The sequence below is a fragment of the Macaca nemestrina genome, chromosome 14 (genome assembly GCF_043159975.1).
Source record: "Macaca nemestrina isolate mMacNem1 chromosome 14, mMacNem.hap1, whole genome shotgun sequence".
In the NCBI taxonomy this organism is placed as follows: Eukaryota; Metazoa; Chordata; class Mammalia; order Primates; family Cercopithecidae; genus Macaca; species Macaca nemestrina.
This window is the reverse complement of record NC_092138.1, coordinates 83,377,055-83,397,361: the sequence shown is the minus strand read 5'-3', so window position 1 is coordinate 83,397,361 and position 20,307 is coordinate 83,377,055. Positions and strand designations below refer to the sequence as shown.

At 41.1% G+C, this 20,307-nt stretch overlaps 1 protein-coding gene across 9 annotated transcripts in view; it reads left to right on the top strand.

Moving 5' to 3' along the window:
* INI (INTS3 and NABP interacting protein) overlaps positions 1–19,412 on the top strand; it is a 65,342-nt gene extending 45,930 nt beyond the window's left edge. For 5 of the 9 annotated variants that reach the window (XM_071078184.1, XM_011740377.3, XM_071078185.1 and 2 more), the window contains 3 exons: positions 8,096–8,198; positions 14,012–14,102; positions 15,699–19,412. In XM_071078184.1, coding sequence (XP_070934285.1) covers positions 8,096–8,198; positions 14,012–14,102; positions 15,699–15,794 — 290 coding nt within the window. In that variant the 3' untranslated portion in view covers positions 15,795–19,412. Of the gene's footprint in view, positions 1–542; positions 627–4,900; positions 5,045–8,095; positions 8,199–14,011; positions 14,103–15,698 lie in introns of all 9 variants that reach the window. The other 4 variants (XM_024792603.2, XM_024792606.2, XM_024792605.2 and 1 more) reach the window with 4 other exon arrangements.
* The last annotated feature ends 895 nt before the right edge of the window (positions 19,413–20,307 follow it).

Sequence of the window (20,307 nt, the reverse complement as noted above, 5' to 3'; positions counted from 1 at the left end):
TTGAGCACAACTCAGTTGTGCTCCTATTCATATGAACATTATCGATCAGATTATCTTTATATAGGCTTTTTAATGCTTTTTTCATTGTTGACTGTACTTCATATAATTTTTATGTATGTATAATTACAGTGACCCCAAAATATTTTTGTGTGCACAAGTTAATCTTGAGGGAAATTGATACTGCTGTAAACAACAGATCAGGATTTTCCAATATGGCCATTTATTTTGCTCATGACAAAATTTAGACATTATCAGATTTTAAAAATTGCTTTTCAAGACTATGTGTGCTTTTCAAGAATTGTGTGTGTGCGTGTGTGTGTGTGTGTGTATGTATATATATATATATATATTTTTGAGACAGTTTCACTCTCTTGCCCAGGCTGTAGTGCAGTGGCACAGTCCAGTCATGGCTAACTGCAGCCTTGAACTCCTAGGTTCAAGGAATCCTGCTGCCTCATCCTCCCAAGTAGTTGGGACTGTAGGCACACACCATCATGCCCTGCTAAATTCAAAAAATAATTTTTTTTTTTTTTTTTATACAGACAAGGTCTCGCTGTGTTGCCCAGGCTGATCTTGAACTCCTGGCCTTAGGTGATCCTCCTGCCTCATCTTCCCAAAGCACAAATGTGAGCCACCTGGCCCTATTTTATATTTATAGTATCTCTAAATCGCTAAAAAGATGGAACCACATGATTATCTTCTAAGAATGTAGTAGCCTCCACTGAGAAAGAACAAGTCTTGTGCTATAGTTGACAAAAAGCATGTGCAATTTGTATATATAAATGGGAGAGTACCAATTTCCCTTGGAAAACATTCTTCACTTTACAAAGAACTCACCTTTGGATTCCTCTAAATGACACGTTCCAGTATACTTAAACATGTCTTTCCATAATTATCTTACCTTAATTCATATTACGTAACTTTTAGGGAAATGTCTATTGTATAAAATCAATAATACCTGTGTTTTACATCTTTCCATTTGATTATTATAAGAGCATGATTTGTCTGCTTATTTGGATAACAGGCTCACTATGAGGTAGTAAATAGAGCAATATATGAGAACAACATAACTCTCCTTAGTGGACTGCTTTTATTTTTATTTTTATTTTTCGAGGCAGAGTTTCGCTTTGTTGCCCAGGCTGGAGTGCAGTGTCACGATCTCAGCTCACTGCAACCTCTACCTCCCAGTTCAAGCAATTCTTGTGTCTCAGCCTCCTAAGTAGCTGGGATTACAGGTGCCTGCTACCACGCCTGGCTGATTTTTTGTGTTTTAGCAGAGATGGGGTTTCATCATGTTGCCCAGGCTGGTCTCGAACTTGTGAGCTCAGGCAGTCTGCCCATCTCAGCCTCGGAAAGTGCTAGGATTACAGGCATGAGCCACCGTTCCTGGCCAGTGGGCTGCTTTTATAACCAGGTTAATATATAGTTGATTAACAGTCAAAGGAAATTATAGAAATTCTTTTAGAGACAGGGTCTCTCTTTTTTGCCTACGTTGGAATGCAGTGGTGCAAAAATAGCTCACTGCATAGCTCACCACTCCTGGCCAGGAACTATATTAATGTTAGTTTAGAGCCCATAGTTACAGATTTTCACCTTTGATTTCCACGGAAACAGGGAGGTTACTATACCTACCTATGCTCTGATTGTCAGACATGCATGAAGTTTTTAAAAGCGAGGCTCTTCCTTTTTGACCAAGCCAATCAAGACATACAAGTATGTAATTTTTTAAAAAGTTGATGAATCATATAAAATTGTTTTTGTAGGTAGAAAATCGTCAAATACAGGCAGTTTTAACTTAATGCATAAAAATTATAGTAGTTATTATGTTTATATAATATCCTTTATTATATAAACGTGAGTTGAGACTTGTGGTTTATGATGGGCACTGTCATTAGAGAGAGGTCTCTGCATCTATAAGGAGGTTTTTTAATAGTTGGAAGATACTTTATTATGCACTTATTTGTATAATACCTAATTTATAAGTCTTTTTGAAGATTGCCCTGATAAAATGGGAGAGAAATTGTCATTCAGTTGTTTGGGTAGTAGTTGAAGAAAAGATCTAAAGCTGTGGTTTGTGAACTCTACACCATGGCATCCTAGGACCCCATGGAGAAATCCCAGAGGCCTCATGGAAAATTGTTTTGAAAGCAAACACAAAACTACCTGTATTAGTTGGACACCACATGAAGTAGTTTGAGATAGTTTACAGTTTCAACAGTGCACTCTGTTCTTTTCAATGACATCGTATCTTTGCAAAGTTAGGTTTTTAGCAATTGCTTTGATAACCAACAAGTACTGTGTGAAAATCAGTGTGGAACAGGGAATGAGGATTGGTGGTGTCTGAACTGATTCTAAGGTTTGAAAAGTGATACAATGCCCAGGCACACATCCATTAGTAAGTAACTGTGGTTATTTAAAAATGAAATTAAATATTTTTTATTTCACATTATGTGCATTATTTTTTTAAACAACTACAAGATGTTAGGACACAAATACTTACTTGGTTGTTTGGACCTGACTATTTACTAAACAGAATGGTTATGTATTTGTTGGCCTGGGGTGTCATGCAAACATTACTGAGATACTAAGGCACACTGTGAATTAAGAAATTCTGGGAACCTCTGGTTTAAAGTAATTAGACTACCCAATCAGAATTCACATAGCTGAGCAAGTCATTGATACCAAGTGGAAAGGTACATTCAACTGAAATTTCTCATGGATAAAGTTTTTAAAGTTGCCACACCATTCTACTTGTTTAGTATTACGTGACAAACATCTGTACAGTAATCCCCCCTTACCCAGGGGGAATATGTTCTTTTCAAAAACCCCAGTAGATGCTGAAATCACAGATGGTACTGAATTCTTTATATACTACATTTTTTCCTATACATACACACCTATGATAAAGTTTATAAATTAGACACAGTAAGAGATGAACAACAATAATAATAAAATTAGCAATTATAACAATATACTGCAATAAAGGTTTCGCGAATGTGGTCTTTCTCTCTCTCTCCCCTTCTCTGTCTCTCAGAATATCTTACTGTGTTACCCTGACCTGTTTTTGTGCTGTGGTTGACCACAGGTAGCTGAAACCGCAAATATGGGCTGACTACTATACGTTTTAAATTTAATTCTGATTACTACTAAAGAGAAAGAATCTTTTTTAAAATTTTGTTATTACTTTCTTAGAGACAGGGTCTTGCTCTGTCGCACAGGCCAGAGTGCAGTGGCACATCATAGCTCATTCCATTGAGCCCAAGTGATCCTCCTGCCTCAGCCTCCTGAGTCACCGGGACTACAGGCATGCAGCACCACACCTAATTTAAACAAAATTTTTTTTTTTGAGATAGGGTCTTGCTATGTTGTCCAGGCTGATCTCAAACTCCTGTCCTCAAGTGATCCTCCTGCCTTGACCTGCCAAAGTGCTGAGATTACAGGTGTGAACCACTGAACCTGGCCCATTTTTAAATAAAAATAATAATGCAAATAAGAAATAATTTCCTAAAAGATGTCTTAGGTATTAAAACACCTAGAAATTCAGAAAATCAATGAAAAGAATACTGTAGCCTGGAATTCAAACATTATTGAAGTCTGAAGAACAATTCCCTTCTCTATGTCTGTTTCTGGAGGGAAAGAAGGCTATTATATGAGAGTCACTGTGGTATTCTAAAATATAAGAAAGAGGCAGACCATTTTTCTGCTCCTCAAGATAGTTATCTGACCAGCTTTGTTAAAACTGGGAATCTAAGGATCTCTTAACTCCATTTTAGTTTGAAGAAAGATATTAACATTGAAATACATAGTTGCACACCAAATGGCAGTGGGGTCAAGGCTGGGGTACACTTTTATTTCTGCTCTCAATTTTCCATCCCTGCCAGATACTTGTTATTTCTGGTTCTAGTTGTTATTTCTGATTCTCTATATCAGTGGACTTGTAATTACATATTGCTTTGCTAATTATGTTTCCTTAACATTATTTTGACAAAGTTTCAGTTATTATTTACATAAGGCACCTTTTACCATCACATTGCCATACACAGGCATAAATATCACAAATATTAAGATAGTTGAGGTTTTGAGAGCAGCAGACATTTGGGGAAAATTATGGAACCTTCATGTGTTGGAGCTGGAAAGAGCCTTTCAGGACTACTTTAATCATTTCTTTTTTTTTTTTTTTTGAGACAGTCTCGCTCTGTTACCCAGGCTGAAGTGCAGCGGTGTAATCTCGGCTCACTGAAACCTCCACCTCTCAGGTTCATGCCATTCTCCTGCCTCAGCCTCCCAAGTAGCTGGAATTACAGGCACCCGCCACCACGCCCGGCTAATGTTTTGTATTTTTAGTAGAGATGGGGTTTCACAGTGTTAGCCAGGATGGTTTCAATCTCCTAACCTCGTGATCCGCCCGCCTTGGCCTCCTAAAGTGCTGGGATTACAGGCGTGAACCACCGTACCTGGCCTACTTTAATCATGTCATTTAACATGAATTAATTTGCCTGTTTTGGGATACTTTGAGCAAACTGTCCTAAGCAAATAACAACTGTTTATGGAAGGATTTCCATAGGTAATGATGTTTTCTTAAGTCTGATATGAGATTGGAAGGAATTTTTCATTGATTGAAACTTTAGTATTTCCTACTTCTGTTCTGTCTCATTTCTTCTTACTGAATCCTAAATTGAGATAGAAGAATACCTTCTTACTGTCCTTTCAGAAATAACCAATTGTGTAAGTAATGCATTCTTGGAATTTGGTTGTTGTGATACCAAGATATAATAAGAAACACATATTTGGTCATTGACCATGGTTCCTAACATAGAGCTCCTAAAACTCATAATTTCCTGAGTAGTAGGGGTACTAGGAGAATGTTTCGTTCTGATATTTGTTTTTGTTTTGTTTTAAGTGACAGGGTCTTGCTCTGTTGACCAGGCTGGAGTGTTAAAGGCACGATTGTGGCTCACGGCAGCCTCTACTTCATGGGCTCAAGCAATCTTCCTGCCTCAGCCTCCCAAGTAGCTAGACTACAGGCACATGCCACCAAGCCTGGGTAATTTTTAAATTTTTTGTAGAGACAAGGTCTTGCAGAACCATTCTGTTTAGTACATAGTCAGGTCCAAACAACCTAGTAAGTATTTATGTCCTAACATCTTGTTGTTTAAGTTGCCCAGGCTAGTCTTGAACTCCTGGCCTCAAGCAATCCTCCCACTTTGGCCTCCCAAAATGCTGGGATTACAGCCACCCTGCCTTGCACTGATATTTGTCCTTTAACCCATTTCCTAACACAGAGCTCTGAAGACCTTTGTGATTTGCTGGGTGATGGGAGCATCTTTTGTTCTAATGCGATGACTCTTTATGGGCCCCGGATGGAGGCTGGTTGCCAGGGAAACCAACCCTATAATTTGAGGGTTGGAACTTTCAGACCCACCTGCTGACCTCTGGGGAAGGGAGAGGGACTGAGGTTGAGCTGATCACAAATGGCCAATGATTTAATCAACCATGCCTATGTAATGGAGCCTCCATAAAACCCCAAAAGGACAAGGTTCAGGTGAGCTTCTGGATAGCTGAACACGTGAAGGTGCTTGAAAGATGGTGTGCCGGAGAGTATTGAGGCTCTGTGTCCCTTCCCATGCGCCTGGCCCAATGCATCTCTCCATCTGGCTATTCATCTCTAACCTTTGTAATACCCTTTATTAATAAACTAGTGAATGTAAGTAAAGTATTTCCCTGAGTTCTGTAAGCCACTGTAGCAAATTAACCAAATCCAAGGAGTGAGTCATGGGGGCCCCCAGTTTATAGCCAGTCAGAGGCATAGGTGACAGCCTACTGCATACTTGCCACTGGCGTCTGAAGTGGCGAGCAGTCTTGTAGAACTGAGCCTCAGCTTGTGGGATCCAACATGATCTCTAGGTAGATAGTGTCAGAATTGAATTACAGGACACTCAGCTGGTGCCCACTGAAGAACCGCTCGGTGTCAGAAGTTTTGTGTTGAATGAGAGTATAGTGTTTTTTTTTCCAAAAACAGTTTGTTTTTTCCTCTGTCTCTCAAAACTGTATTAAATCTTTCCTTGAGTAGAAGACTTCTCCCGAGACATGCCTGTCTGTAAGACTGGGTGGAGCAGGTCGTGACGTGCCGCATGGAAAGGCCCCGCAGAGCTTCTTCTACCAGAAGATTAAGCTCTAAGAGATCAGGCAGGAAAAGGGGATTGGAGTTAGGATGAGAGTACATGACCAGTACCCTGGAAGGCTTAGAAAACTCTCTTCAGAAAGACCACAATGAGCTGAGCTCAGTTGCTCACACCTGCAATCCTAGCACTTTGTGAGACTGAGGTGGGAGGATCACTTGAGCCCAGGAGTTCAAGAGCAGCCTGGGCAACATGGTGAAACCTGTCTCTACAAAAAAAAATACAAAAATTAGTAGGGCATGCTGGCTCACACCTGTTGTCTTAGCAACTTGGGAGACTGAGGCAGGAGGAACGCTGGAGCCCAGGAGTTTGAGGCTTCAGTGAGATATGATCACATCACTGCACTCCAGCCTGGGCTACAGAGCAAGACCCTGTCTTGACGTATGTCTTCTTTTTTTTTTCTTTCTTTTTTTTTTTTTTTAATGAATTATCTTATCCAAATAGAGGGAGTCTGCTATTACTAGAGTTTGATGACATAGCATGAGTGGGCAGAGAGGGGAAAATGGGAGATGATAGAAATGAACGTGCCAGAGATATATTTTGCCCAGAATCCTGGCCACAGACAGTATGCTAATGCCTGATTGAAGAACAGATTTAGCTGAAAACACTGCAAAAGGATTATGAATACTCCTCGTACAGCCTACACCATCCCTAGCCAGTCTCTGCTCCTCTCCCAAAGAGAGGAAAAAGTTTGCATCCTACCACCTAATTCTTCCTCTTTATAATCAGTATAAAATTCTTAGAATCCCTCATGTGGGTACCCTTAGGAGTACCTAGGTCTGCTCTGCTTGAAAAATGTGGTTTCTTCCCATATTCATTCTGCTGGCCTAATGATTCCAGTCTCCTGAGCCATCATCGTCCTTATCTTTTTTTTTTTTTTTTTTTGTAGTTCTGTTTTTCAGTCCTTTAATCTTTTTGTTTCTCTAAATTAGGGATCAGAAACTCAAATGCTTACAGATAATGTAAACAAGGTGATAAGGACTGTAATGAGCTGGAGAGTGCCCAGCTAAAGGGGACAACTATTTCTTAGTTCAGGTGAATTGTTGCCATGGGGGCATGCACATCACTTGTTGCCAGATCTTGAGATATATTTCAAGAGAAGCTAGAAATCTGAGAAATTAGTGTACAGTTTCTCAATGTTTACATGTTAGTATTTAATTCTGATTTTAAAAACATAGCTAGATGTTGCTCCTGGACCATAATGTGGCAGCCTCTACCCTATATCTTATGTAAGTGTGAAGCTGAAAATCCAGCCCAGTATAAAGTATTTGATACAGGCCATATCTCTTTGTATCCTGTCAGTTACACTCCATTTCTTTCTCAGAATTGCTTTCTGGTCAGTTGAAATTTTTTGACATGTTCCCTGAAACATTGTCTATTATATCTGAATGGAAGCAGTTGAGAAAAAGAAATATTTTGATCCGAGTATGTTTACTGTTTTTTCCCCCATGAAAAAGGCATGCATAAAGAGGCTCCAAATAGAGGACGACGAACATCTGCCTTCCCAAAGATTGACTCTGCAGGATAGAGACTGCACAGGCCCCTGCAGCATTTGCGGCCTCAAAGATTTTGTTACAAAGCAAATGCTGTAACTTATACCTTGGTAGATTAAAATTCTTTAGAACTCAGTCTTAAAAGTCCTCAGCTACACTTTAAATATAATATGATATTACATTCTGCTTAAGTATTCGTGAATGATGCTGTTAAAGTTGCTGGGAAGTAGGCAGGAGGGAAGAAGTAACCATTTAGGGAAAGTACTTACTGGTGAATTCATTATCATGTTAGAGAATAGGAATTTTGCTTTCTTGGTTCTAGATGGCTTAGGTTTATAAAAATAGGTCTAAAATGTTTCTTATTATGTTTCTCTCTTTCTCCCCTTTCTCCTATTCCCCTCTTTTTTTTTTTTTTTTTTTTAGGTTTTCAAAACAAAAATAGAGTTGCAATCTTGGCAGAACTGGACAAAGAGAAAAGAAAACTACTTATGCAGAACCAGTCTTCAACAAATCATCCTGGAGCTAGGTATTGACACTATAATGTGGTTTTTTGTTGTTTGTTTTTGTTTTTTGAGACAGAGTCTCACCTTGTCCCCCAGGCTGGAGTGCAATGGTGCAATCTTGGCTCACTGCAACCTCCGCCTCCCGGGTTCTAGTGATTCTCCTGCCTCAGCCTCCCAAGGAGCTGGGATTACATGCACCTGCCACCATGCCCAGCTAATTTTTGTATTTTTAGTAGAGATGGGGTTTCACCATGTTGGTCAGGCTGGTCTCGAACTCCTGACCTCAGGTGATCCACCGGCCTCGGTCTCCCAAAGTGCTGGGATTACAGGCATGACCCACTGTGCCTGGCCTATAATGTGGTTTTTATATTCAGTGATACACAAAATTTCTTGGACGAAATAAATTGGCTGGCAATGATTTTTTTCTTTAACACTGCTATCTATTCATTGTGTTTCATTTCTATAGGGGAGGCTAAACTTTACCTGTGCCCAACTTAGTTCTTATTGGGAGGGACCTCTGTAACAAAAGACAGATTAACCAGAGAAAAACAAATTTATGATTGCATGCAGCACACGTCACAAGGGAGAAACCTTAATGAAAAGTAACTCAAAATCGTGGCTCAGAACTCTACTTATATAGCATCTTCAACAAAGAACAATAAATATGGCACAAACAAAAGGGATTTTAGGCTTCCAGGGGTGGGAAACTGAGAAGGTAAATACATGGAGAAAACAAATGGAGTAAGGCTTGTGGGCAGAGTCCTCTGCTGCTGTCCCTAGGCTAAGAGTCTACAGTTGTCTCCAGTAAAGGAGAAGTTATAGCCTATCTTTAGGCAGAAACTGGGGAGGGGTGAGAGAGAGCTTTTCCTCAGTTTGCTGCTGCCTGTTTTTTTTATTTTTAAGCAACCCTATTAACTGAGCTGCTTCTTAATTGCTGTCAGCTCAAAAATAATTTTATATCAAAGAAGCATATTTTAGGTGACATATTCTGGTTCCCTTCATTTCCTAGTCAGACTCAGACTTAACAATTAAACTATTTAGTTGATTAAATTGTAAACATTCTAACTAGAATATTTAATTTTCCCTATAGCCTTCAGCCTTTTTTTTTTTTTTTTTTTTTTTTTTTGAGACAGGGTCTTACTCTGTCACCTAGACTGGAGTGTAGTAGCACAATCATAGCTCACTACATCCTTAGTCTCCTGGGCTCAGTGATCCCCCCTGAGTATCTCACACTACAGGTGCACCCTACCACACCTGGCTAATTTTTTTGTTTTTTAGTAGAGACAAGTGAGGTCTTGTGTTGCCCAGGCTGGTCTCAAACTCCTGGCCTCAAGTGATCTTCCTGCCTCGGCCTCCCAAAGTGCTGGGATTACAAGTGTTAGCCACTGCACTTAGCCCTTATAGCCTTTTTTTTTTTTTTTTTTTTTTTTTTTAAGAGTTTTGTATGGTTTTTTATTACTGCAGTTGCTGCTGGTGGCCAACTTTTTAATCATTCTGCAAAGTAGGTCAAATTTAGGTAGCTTGATGATCTTTATTATAGGTATTCAGTCTCTGCCATATTTAGTATCTTCCCTCAGATCCATTATCGCCAGGCATGGTGGCCACGCCTGTAATCCCAGCACTTTGGGAGGCTAAGGCGGGCGGATCACTTGAGCCTAGTAGCCCGACAGCAGCTTGGGTAATGTGGCAAGACCCATCTCTACAAAAAACACAAACAATTAGCTAGGCATGGTGGTGCGTGCCTGTAGTCCCAGCTACCTGGGAGGCTGGGGTGGGAGGATCACCTGAGCCTGGGAGGTTAGGGCTGCAATGAGCTGTGATTGCACCACTGCACTCCAGCCTGGATGATACAGTAAGACTCTGTCTTAAAAAAAGAAAAGAAGATCCATTATCCCCTTCAGCCTCCACCCTAAGTCTCTTCTGTCTTTCTCTTAAAGCAATTGTCTGTACTCACCTTTACTTTCTCACTTATTCATGCCTCAACCCACTGCAGTGTGACTTCCAGGCTCTCCATCAAAGAAAATGTTCTTGCCTACGTCACTTGTAACCTTCCTGGGCTAAATCTGGCAGACCAGAGTCCTTTTCTTATCAGACATCTTGGCGTTATTTGACACCACTGATCACTCTCCTTCCTCCCTCCCTCCCTCCCTCCCTCCCTCCCTCCCTCCCTCCCTCCCTCCCTTCCTTCCTTCCTTCCTTCCTTCCTTCCTTCCTTCCTTCCTTCCTTCCTTCCTTCCTTCCTTCTTTTTTTGACAGGGTCTCACTCTGCTATGCAGACTGGAATGCAGTGGCACGACCTTGGCTCACTGCATCCTCTGCCTCCTGGGTTCAAGTGATTCTCATGCCTCAGCCTCCCAAGTAGCTGGGATTACAGGCATGTGCCACCACACCCAGCTAATTTTTGTATTTTTAGTAGAGATAGGGTGTTGCCATGTTGGTCTCAAACTCCTGGCCTCAAGCGATCCGCCCACCTCGGCCTCCCAAAGCTCTGGGATTACAGGCCTGAGCTGCCGCACCCGGCCCACTCTCTTTCTTAAAGTACTCTCTTGGCTTCCATTTGCTCACTCTGAGAATATAAAACACAGTAGGAGGAGACTGTCTTGATTTCTTTTGTGGACATTTCTCTTATTTGTCCCTTGAATGCTGACAGCCCTTCGAATTCTGTTCTAGACCAGGCTTCCTACTCTGCCTCTTTTCGCTGGACAGCGGCATCTTTTCCCACATGCTGTTACATATGTGCTAGTACGCATTTGCAGCTCTAGTCCGTCCTTTCTTCTAAGCACCACCTCTGCCTCCCGGACGTCTCTACTTTGATGTCCACAGGCATTTCAGATGTGGTATGTCCCAACCTGAACTCATTCTCCCTTCCTGCTCTCCAATCAACTACTGAATATTCTTGTGTATCCTGTGTCAGTAAATGCTTCAGGCTGCCATCTACTAGTTACAAAGGCAGAAATGTGAACTTCAATTGTTTACCATTCCTTTCACTTTCATCTCCAAGCATTCACCATTCTCTTGTGATTATACTTTGAAAGGTGTCTCACATCTGTCCATTTTCTTCATTGCTACCGATGCTATCCTGATTCCTGGCCACTCTCATTTCTTGCCTCAATTATTATAACTGCTTCAGATTTCCTGTGGTCTTACGCTTCTTGAACACATTCATCAGTTGTGTCATTTAGCAAGCTTTAATTGGGAAGTAACAGAAATATAACAAAATTGGCATAAACGTTAGGGTATCTGTTAGCCAGGAGTGTGAAGATAAGGTAGTTCCAGAGTAGCTTAATTCATTAGTGATGCAGCTTCATTCATCTTTCCTTTCGGCTTTACCCCATGGGTCATTGGCTCCCTCGGGCCAGAATATGACTGCGGTGGCTTAGGCATCAGCCCGCACTGAGCCACCTGTAGAAGTAAAAGCCTGAAAGGTTGCTATGGTGTGTCCCATTTGTAAGAGTGTGGAAAACATTCTCAGAAGCCTTCCTGTAGACACCCATCAAGTCTGGTTGCCCAGATTATGTACCTTTCTCTTGCCTAAACCAGAAACCAGCTACGGGAATGACACTGTTTTACATGAATCAAGGTCTACCCCCCTGGGGCATGAGCCTGGCCTGCCTTGACGCATGTGACCGCTGATAATTGAACCAAGTTTGGGTTCCATCAGCAAGGAGGAAAGGAGATAAACAGCTCTGAGGCGGTGACCAACACTGTCTGCCACACTAGTGCAGTAGTGGTCTTTCTGAACTACAGGGTGATAGTTCTTTTTTTTGAGACAGGGTCTCACTCTGTCACCCAGGCTGGAGTGCAGTGACACAATCTCTTGACCTCCCAGGCTTAAGTGATCCTCCCATCTCAGCCTCCCGTGTAGCTGGAATCGCAGGCACATGCCACCACACCTATTTAATTTTTTTTTTTTTTTGGTAGAGATGGGGTCTCACTTTATTGCCCAGGCTGTTCTTGAACTCCTGGGCTCAAATGATCCTTCTACTTCAGACTCCCAAAGGCCTAGGATTACAGGCATGAGCCACTGCGCCTGGCCAAGAGGGTGATCCTTCTGATCATGTCACTCCCCTGCTGCTTAACACTCTTTGGAGGTCTCCTATTACTGTTAGGATAAGGTCTCCTTTTTTTTTTTTTTTTTTTTTGAGACGGCGTCTCGCTCTAGGCCAGGCTGGAGTGCAGTGTTGTGATCTCAGCTTACTGCAACCTCCGCCTCCCGGGTTCACGCCATTCTCCTGCCTCAGCCTCCCAAGCAGCTGGAACTACAGGCGCCCGCCACCTCGCCCGGCTAATGTTTTTTTGTATTTTTTAGTAGAGACGGGGTTTCACTATGTCAGCCAGGATGGTCTCGATCTCCTGACCTTGTGATCCACCCTCCTCGGCCTCCCAAAGTGTTGGGATTATAGGCGTGAGCCACCGCACCCGGCCAGTTCTACATTTTATGACATTTTCCAGAACACTATCCTTCCAATATATTAAGTGTCCTTATTTATTCTCCTGTTATTAATATACATCACACCTCAGCAGGATTGCTATTATCTGTGAGCCTTGTCCTGCATATACCCCTAGTGTTCAGTACAGAGCTATGCATCTAGTAGCTGCTCTAGAATCTGGTAAGTGTCTCTAAGTTTGATTGTTTATTCATAATCTACCTATGTGGAACATGGTTATGATAATTTAAGTTTAATTATTATTAATTGATTTATTTATTTTGAGACAGAGTCTTGCTCTGTCACCCAGTCTGGACGCAGTGGCACAATTTTGACTCACTGCAACCTCCATCTCCCGGGTTCAAGTGATTCTCCTGCCTCAGCCTCCTGAGTAGCTGGAACTACAGGCATGCGCCACCATGCCTGGCTAATTTTTGTATTTTTAGCAGAGACAGGGTTTCACCATGTTGGCCAGGCTGGTCACGAACAAGTTTAACTATTATACAAACAAAAGGGTATGGTTTTACCATTGACTGAATCATGTGATTTAACTGTTTTTTAAAATAATGTTAATAGAGATCATGATAGATCATGGTATCTCAAATCTGTTTGAGAGTAGGAGACCATAAGTTATAAATTTTAGGCTGGGCATGATGGCTCATGCCTGTAATCCCAGCATTTTGGGAGGCTGAGGCAGGCAGATAGGCAGATCACTGGAGGTCAGGAGTTTGAGACCAGCCTGGCCAACATGACGGTGAAACCCCGTCTCTACTAAAAATACAAAAATCAAATATAGCTGGGTGTGGTGGTGCATGCCTGTAGTCCCAGCTACTCAGGAGGCTGAGACATGAGAAGAGCTTAAACCCAGGAGGCAGAGGCTGCAGTGAGCTGAGACCACACCACTGCCCTCTCTCCAAAAAAAAAAAAAAAGATAAATTAAAAAAAAAAGATCATTTAAAATCTCAATAAATAACATAGACTTTCTTTATATAAATTCATGAAGATAGTGAGAGAAGGAAAAAAGACTTATTCTTGGAGGTCTTTTTCACCCCTATAAAGAATATATAATGAAAAGCTGTGATTCAGAAGTAAGGACATGTCTTTAAGAGATTTATTGTATAGCATAGTGACTGTAGTTAATAATACTTGAAAATTGCTGAGAGAATAAATCTTAAATGTTCCACAACCAAAAATGGTAAGTATGTGAGGTGCTGGATATGTTAATTAGCTTGATTTAACCATTTCACGACAAATACAAATACTAAAACATCACATTGTACACTGGAAGTATATGCAGTTTTTGTCAAGGATACCTCAATTTAAAAAAAAGAAGATAATTTACTACCATCCAAAAAAAAGTAAGGATGTTTCTGCCTTAAGCAGCCGAGTAACCAAGATTCCCATTTTAGCATTGCACTCTCGAGACCCTCTCTTAATAAGGACTTCCGGGATCACGCTGAGCAGCAGCATATCGCAGCCCAACAGAAGGCAGCTTTGCAGGTGAGCGAAGTGTAACTGACATTCTTGCCTCAGTGGAGGTTTCCTGGGTCTCAGAAGCCAGCACGTAGTTATTTTATATTTCAGTGGAGCAATATCAATAAAAATGTTCCACACATAATTGCAGTGGTTTGCTGATGTTCAGTCATGCCCAGTGGGTTTGAAGGACCAGTGCAGCAGTAATGAAAGTCTCTTTTATGGTGTTGACTCGGTCATGATTGATTCTGTGCGTGTACATGTCAAGGGATTGCTTGTGCACAAAAAAGTTTAAAGATGTTTGGATGGACAGGAATGATCTTAAAAATTGAACTGGCTAGTTAAATAGTACATGCATTTTTTTTCAAATCTATCATGTCGTTATATCCTTTGATAGTTGTATTAGTTTATTATTGTTGCCTGGATTTTTTTTTTTTTTTTAATGCTCAGCACAACTGTTGTGCAGGAAATGTTTAAAAGCTAACTCTTACTATAGGACTAGGAATGTGATGCTTCATCAGTTAAAAAAATATTCTTCAGAGTAATAAATAGTTTCAGTGTTACAGTCTTATCTTGAATAATTTAAGATTTCCAGAGACTTTGGACAAGACATTTTTTTTTCATAGGCATAATTTAATCACTTGTATTTTTAAACCTTAGAATCCCAGAATTGGAAGGAACATTATGAAGACCGTCTCACTTTATTTTATTTTATTTATCTATTTTTTAGAGACAGGGTCTCACACTCTGTCACACAGGCTGGAGTGCAGTAGTGCCATCATAGCTCACTGTAACCTCAAACTCCTGGGTTCAAGTAATCTTCTTGCCTCAGCCTCCTAAGTAGCTGGGACTACAGGCACATGCCACTATGCCTAGCTAATTTTTAAATTTTTTGTAGAGATGGGGTCTCACTGTGTTGCCCAGGCTGGTCTTAAACTCCTGGCCTCAAGTGATCCTCCCATCTCAACCACCCGAAGTGTTGGGATTACAGGTATGAGCCACCATTGCCCAGCCCTCCATTCATTTTACATGACCTAAAAACAGTCCTTTTTTTTTTTTTTTTTTTTTTTTAATGACAGAGGGAAGTTACTGGTGGTTTTCTGTTACTTACATTTCAACATTCTCTACCAAATGTTGGTATTTTAATCACCAGTAATCTCACTGCCTTTTTCCCCCTCTCCTTCCCACTACTGCCCTTCTTTCTCAAGTTCCTGGTTTGTTGACCAAGATCAGAGTACTTTGGGATCTTTGATCCTCCTTTTCCTCACTGGAAGGAACAAAACAATTCATGTCTTTGAGTCATTTATTGACTGAGGACGATCACAGCTAGTAGATAGAGAGGATGAGAAATGAGTACTTGGTGTAACTTGTTAACCCAGATTCTGTATTACTGTCCACTTCCTGTCTATTTAAACACAACCAGCAGCAGCAGACTGATTTTAAAATAAATTCCGTCTCAGCCATAACAAGGAAAAATAAATGAATAAACAAATAAATTTGGTCTCAAGCATTCAGAAAGAATAAGTAATTTTAATGCCTTGGTTGAAGTTCGACTTGGTTGAATAATGACTCTGTTTCATAGCTTAATTGCCTTTTTTTTTTTTTTTTTTTGATCTTTCCCAGCATGCTCATGCACATTCATCTGGATACTTCATCACTCAAGACTCTGCATTTGGGAACCTTATTCTTCCTGTTTTACCTCGCCTTGACCCAGAATGAAGAAAATATTTGCGATGGAAAAGTGACTTTGTAATATCAAATGCCAAAGCTACTATCATTCAGTGCTAGATGAACTGTGACTTTCAGAAATTTGGTGAACTTTGATATTTTTTGTTTGTCTGAAAGAAAGGAATGTGTAACTGAAAGCAGAAAGAAGAGTAACCAGGATGGTGAGAGCTGTGGAAGCTATATTATCCAAGGAATTGATTATGTACCGTGACTGCAACTTTTTTGTAATGCTGTTTAACTCTCAATCAGACTCTGAATTGGATGGTCACAAAATCATTCCCCAACTCCTAGCAAGTTTGACTGAATATATCATGTCCACAGTAGATTTTCAAGAATCATTTATAGTACTTAACTTTAAAGAAACAAGGGTGCTTTTAAAAAATGAACCAATAGGCTTAAATCAATTACATCCATATTTGCTGTTTATAGGATTGCTATCAGTATACCTTTTGAGTTTATAGTCAACATGTATCATCCTGAAATATTCTTTCTGGACTCATAACTACTTCCACCTTTTTCACTTTAAAACAAACCCCAAGAATAAATTACTAACCAGTCTTAACCATCTTTTATAAACATATGCTCTTATAAATGTTGTGACTAAATGCAATTAAAAAGAATAGGAAATGTGGTGGTTTTTTAATTTGTACATCCTCTTATTTAGTGTTACCACACAGGTGATGAGTTTGTGTGGTTCTATTTTCCATTTTTGTTCCAACTGAAAACTTATTGACTGGGTGTGGTGGCTCACGCCTATAATCCCAGCACTTTGGGAGGCCGAGGCGGGCAGATCACTTGAGGTCAGGAGTTTGAGACCAGCCTGGCCGACATGGTGAAACCCTGTCTCTACTAAAAATATAAAGAACTAGCCAGGTGTGGTGGCGCACACCTGTAATCCCAGCTACTCGGGAGGCTAAGGCAGGAGAATCTCTTGAACCTGGGAGGCAGGGGTTGCAGTGAGCTGAAATGGCGTCACTGTACTGCAGCCTGGGTGACAGTGAGACTTTGTCTCAAAGAAAAAAAGAAAAAAAACTTATTATGGAAGTCAAGCTCCTTTTTAATTACTTTAAGTAGGAAGGGGTTATGTTAAGAAAGTCTCTCAACATGACCCATCTTTAGCAGTATCTAGGGTGGTTGTTTATGCAGTCCCACTACCCTACCCTAGTCCTACAGAATTAGAATCTGATTCAAAATAAAGTCTGAAAACCATGAGATAGAGAATTCTATGAAATATCTTGTACAAATTTTCATGATATATTTATATACTCATGGGTTTGTAGATCCCTAAAACTTAGAGGTCATTTAGCTAAAATCTACATTTTTTTAACTTTTAATAGGATTGAAATGATATTTTACACTGTATCACAGATAGAGTATTTTATATAACTTTTTGTAACTGACCTCATCTTGGCCTTGAGTTCCATCCTCTCTGGTGGTAGGGTAAAACTGAAAATTCCAGTTTGGGTAAATATTTAGTGAAAGTTCGACTTTCTTTTCAGAGAGTTTGTTCCCTGCCTTCTTCCTTAGATATTTTCAAACACACAGCCCCATCCTACTCAAACCAAGTGAAGCAAGGATGGACAATTCTAGAATTGGCTGTGCCATGTAGGTTTTTTTTGAGAATTTGAACTGATTTCCTTCATTTTGATGAGGTGGCAACTGTCCCCATTGTAATGGTTACCATTGCAACGAGGATAGCCTTACTTCTGTGGCACAGAGTTCCTCAGGGGGCCTCTGGCTCCTGTCCTTCCTCAGGTCCATCCAACTACTCCTTGGGCCTCCTTATGGTAGCCCTCATTGTCTCCGGTTAATTTCACTAGGTTTCTGTTCTCTGTGATCTACAACACAACTGACATGGTTCTAAATCTGTCTCTAGGGAGATAACACATTAGTATATTTTCTATACTATTGAAGCCTCTACCTAAGGTATGACTTATGTAGCTCAGGTAAAGAGATCTTTTTACCAGTGGTATCCTTTCTAGTCTGTTAGCCTTTTAAATAGATGTGGCCTAAATCCTGTAGTCCTGGCTAGGAAGCACTTCTCTCCACCCCTCTGCTTTGAGTCACAAACTCAATTCAATTTCCTATGTATTTATTAATACCTACGGAGAAAGCAGATAGAGCACTGTGCTTTGGGGGACACAAAGGTGACTGGCACCTGCTCTTTTAGGAGGTCACTGTGCAGAGGATCCTATTCTGGTACACCAATAGTCATAAAGCAAGCCACAGCCTGGGCAACATAGCGAGACCCCTGTCTCTACTAAAACTTAAAAAAAAAAAAAAAGATTGGCTAGGTGCATGCGTAGAGTCCCAGCCACTCGGGAGGCTGAGGTGGGAGGATCGCTTGAGCCTGGGAGGTTGAGGCTGCAGTGGGCCATGATCACACAACTGCACTCCAGCCTTGGCAACAGAGTGAGGCCCTGTCTCTAAATCAATCCATCAAGCGAGCCAGAATGCAGTAGTGGCCTGAGAGAGGCATCCTGGAACGTAGTGCGGTCTCGCTAGGCTTAAAAGTATTCATGTGATTTTACCTGACAAGGGAAGGAAGAGCTACTCCATGTGCAGAGCAAGGTTTCAGAATGAGAAGAGAAGAGCAGGCACCGCAGAGGGTGAGGGAAAGGGCAGCAGTGGCCTGGGAAGCCCTCTGGTTGAGTTCAGCATTGCTTCCCTCAGATTCTGGGTGAATTTGAGGAACTCAGTTAATATCTTTGCATGCTCCTCCCTCTGTAGGATAAGACCAGCACGTGTTCTGCCTGCGTCAGAAATTGCCTAGACCAGTAGTTTTCAAAGTGCAAGCCTCACCCCATTACTGAGTTGAGAAGCCAACTTAATGGTTTAACAGGCTGTGTCCAGCATTTTTTCTGAAAAAATCAGAAACATCTGAGTGTACTGCATGTAGAAATAGGTGGTTTTGCCTCATGAATATTCTGTTTCTGCGTGTTCATATATGTGTATATTTTACTTTGTATTTTGTTCGTTTTTTAGGAGACGGTCTTGCTCTGGTTGTCCAGGCTGGAGTGTAGTGGTATAATCATAGCTCACTGCAAGACTCCTTGAATCCCTGGGCTCAAGCAATCCTCCATCCTTAGCCTCCCAAGTAGCTGGGACTACAGGCACATGCCACCATGCCCAGCTAATTTTTTTTTTTTTTAATTTTTGTAGAGACAGTGTCTTGCTATGTTGCCCAGGCTGGTCTTGAACTCTTGGCCTCAAGCAGTCCTCTCGATCCTCCCACCTTGGCCTCCTAAAGTGCTGAGATTACAGGTGTGAGCCACTGCACCTGGCTTACTTATTTCGTCTGCTGTCTGTTCCACTAGTATTTAAAGTCTTAGAGGGCAAGAATTTTTGTTTATTTCCTTCTCTTCCTCCATTCCTTTCTTCCTCTTCTACTTCATTCACTACTGTATTCCACATAAAATGTATTTGGCATATAGTAGGTGTTCAATATGTTGAAGGAATGAAAGAAGTTATATGACTTGAGTTGCAATATAAAATGTATATTTTTTTTACTGTGAGTTATGGCAAAAAAAGTTTTGAAAGCCGCTTCTAAATAATGCAGATGTCAGTGCTTTGTATGACCCTGGAATAAAAACTGAAATGTCTTAGTGATTTCAAAGGCATATTTGTTTTCCTGAACAATCTATAAGCTGTCTCATTAAGTTGTCTCAGTTATTTGCTTGGTTTCGGCAATAGAAGCTCAGCCTTTATATGTGGTTAAAGCCTCTTGAGGCAAGGGATTTGGCAAATATGGTTACATGGAGAATAGAAGATAACGAGAGAGTATCAATTCATTAGTGCAGTCGAATCCCTCTCTAGAATCCCATCAGCGAGCACAAGTCCCATTTAAACAGCATTAAATGCAACAAGTATTTGCTGAGCGCTTTTCTTATTCACCTCTATATCCATGGTGACTTCTACACAGTTGATACCCACTGTTCTTTTTTAAAGAGATGGGGTCTCACTGTGTTGCCCAGCCTGGACACTGGGCTCAAGTGATCCTCCCACCTCAGCCTCCCAAGTAGCTGTGACTATAGCTGTGTGCCACCATCCTCAGCCACAGGCTTTTTTTTTTTTTTTTTTTTTTTACACAGGGTCTCACTCTGTTGCCCAGACTGGAGTGCAATGGCAGCATCTCAGCTCACTGCAACCTCTGCCTCCCAGTGTCAAGTGATTCCCATGCCTCAGCCTCCTGAGTAGCTGGAATTAAAGGTGTGCGCCACCACGCCCAGCTAATTTTTTATGGTTTTAGTAGAGATGGGGTTTGCCACGTTGGCCAGGCTGGTTCTTGAACTCCTGGCCTTAAGTGATCCACCTGCTTCGGCCTCCCAAAGTGCTGGGATTACAGGTCTGAGCCACCGCACCTGGCTGCCCACAGGCTTTTTAAAGAAGTGCAAATAATGAACATGGTCAGTGAGGAAGAGGAGGAGGACAGTCACTGTCCTCAAGAGTCTGACAGTCTAGAGTGGGTGAGACAAGCACACTAAAAGCTAATCCTGGGAGCAGC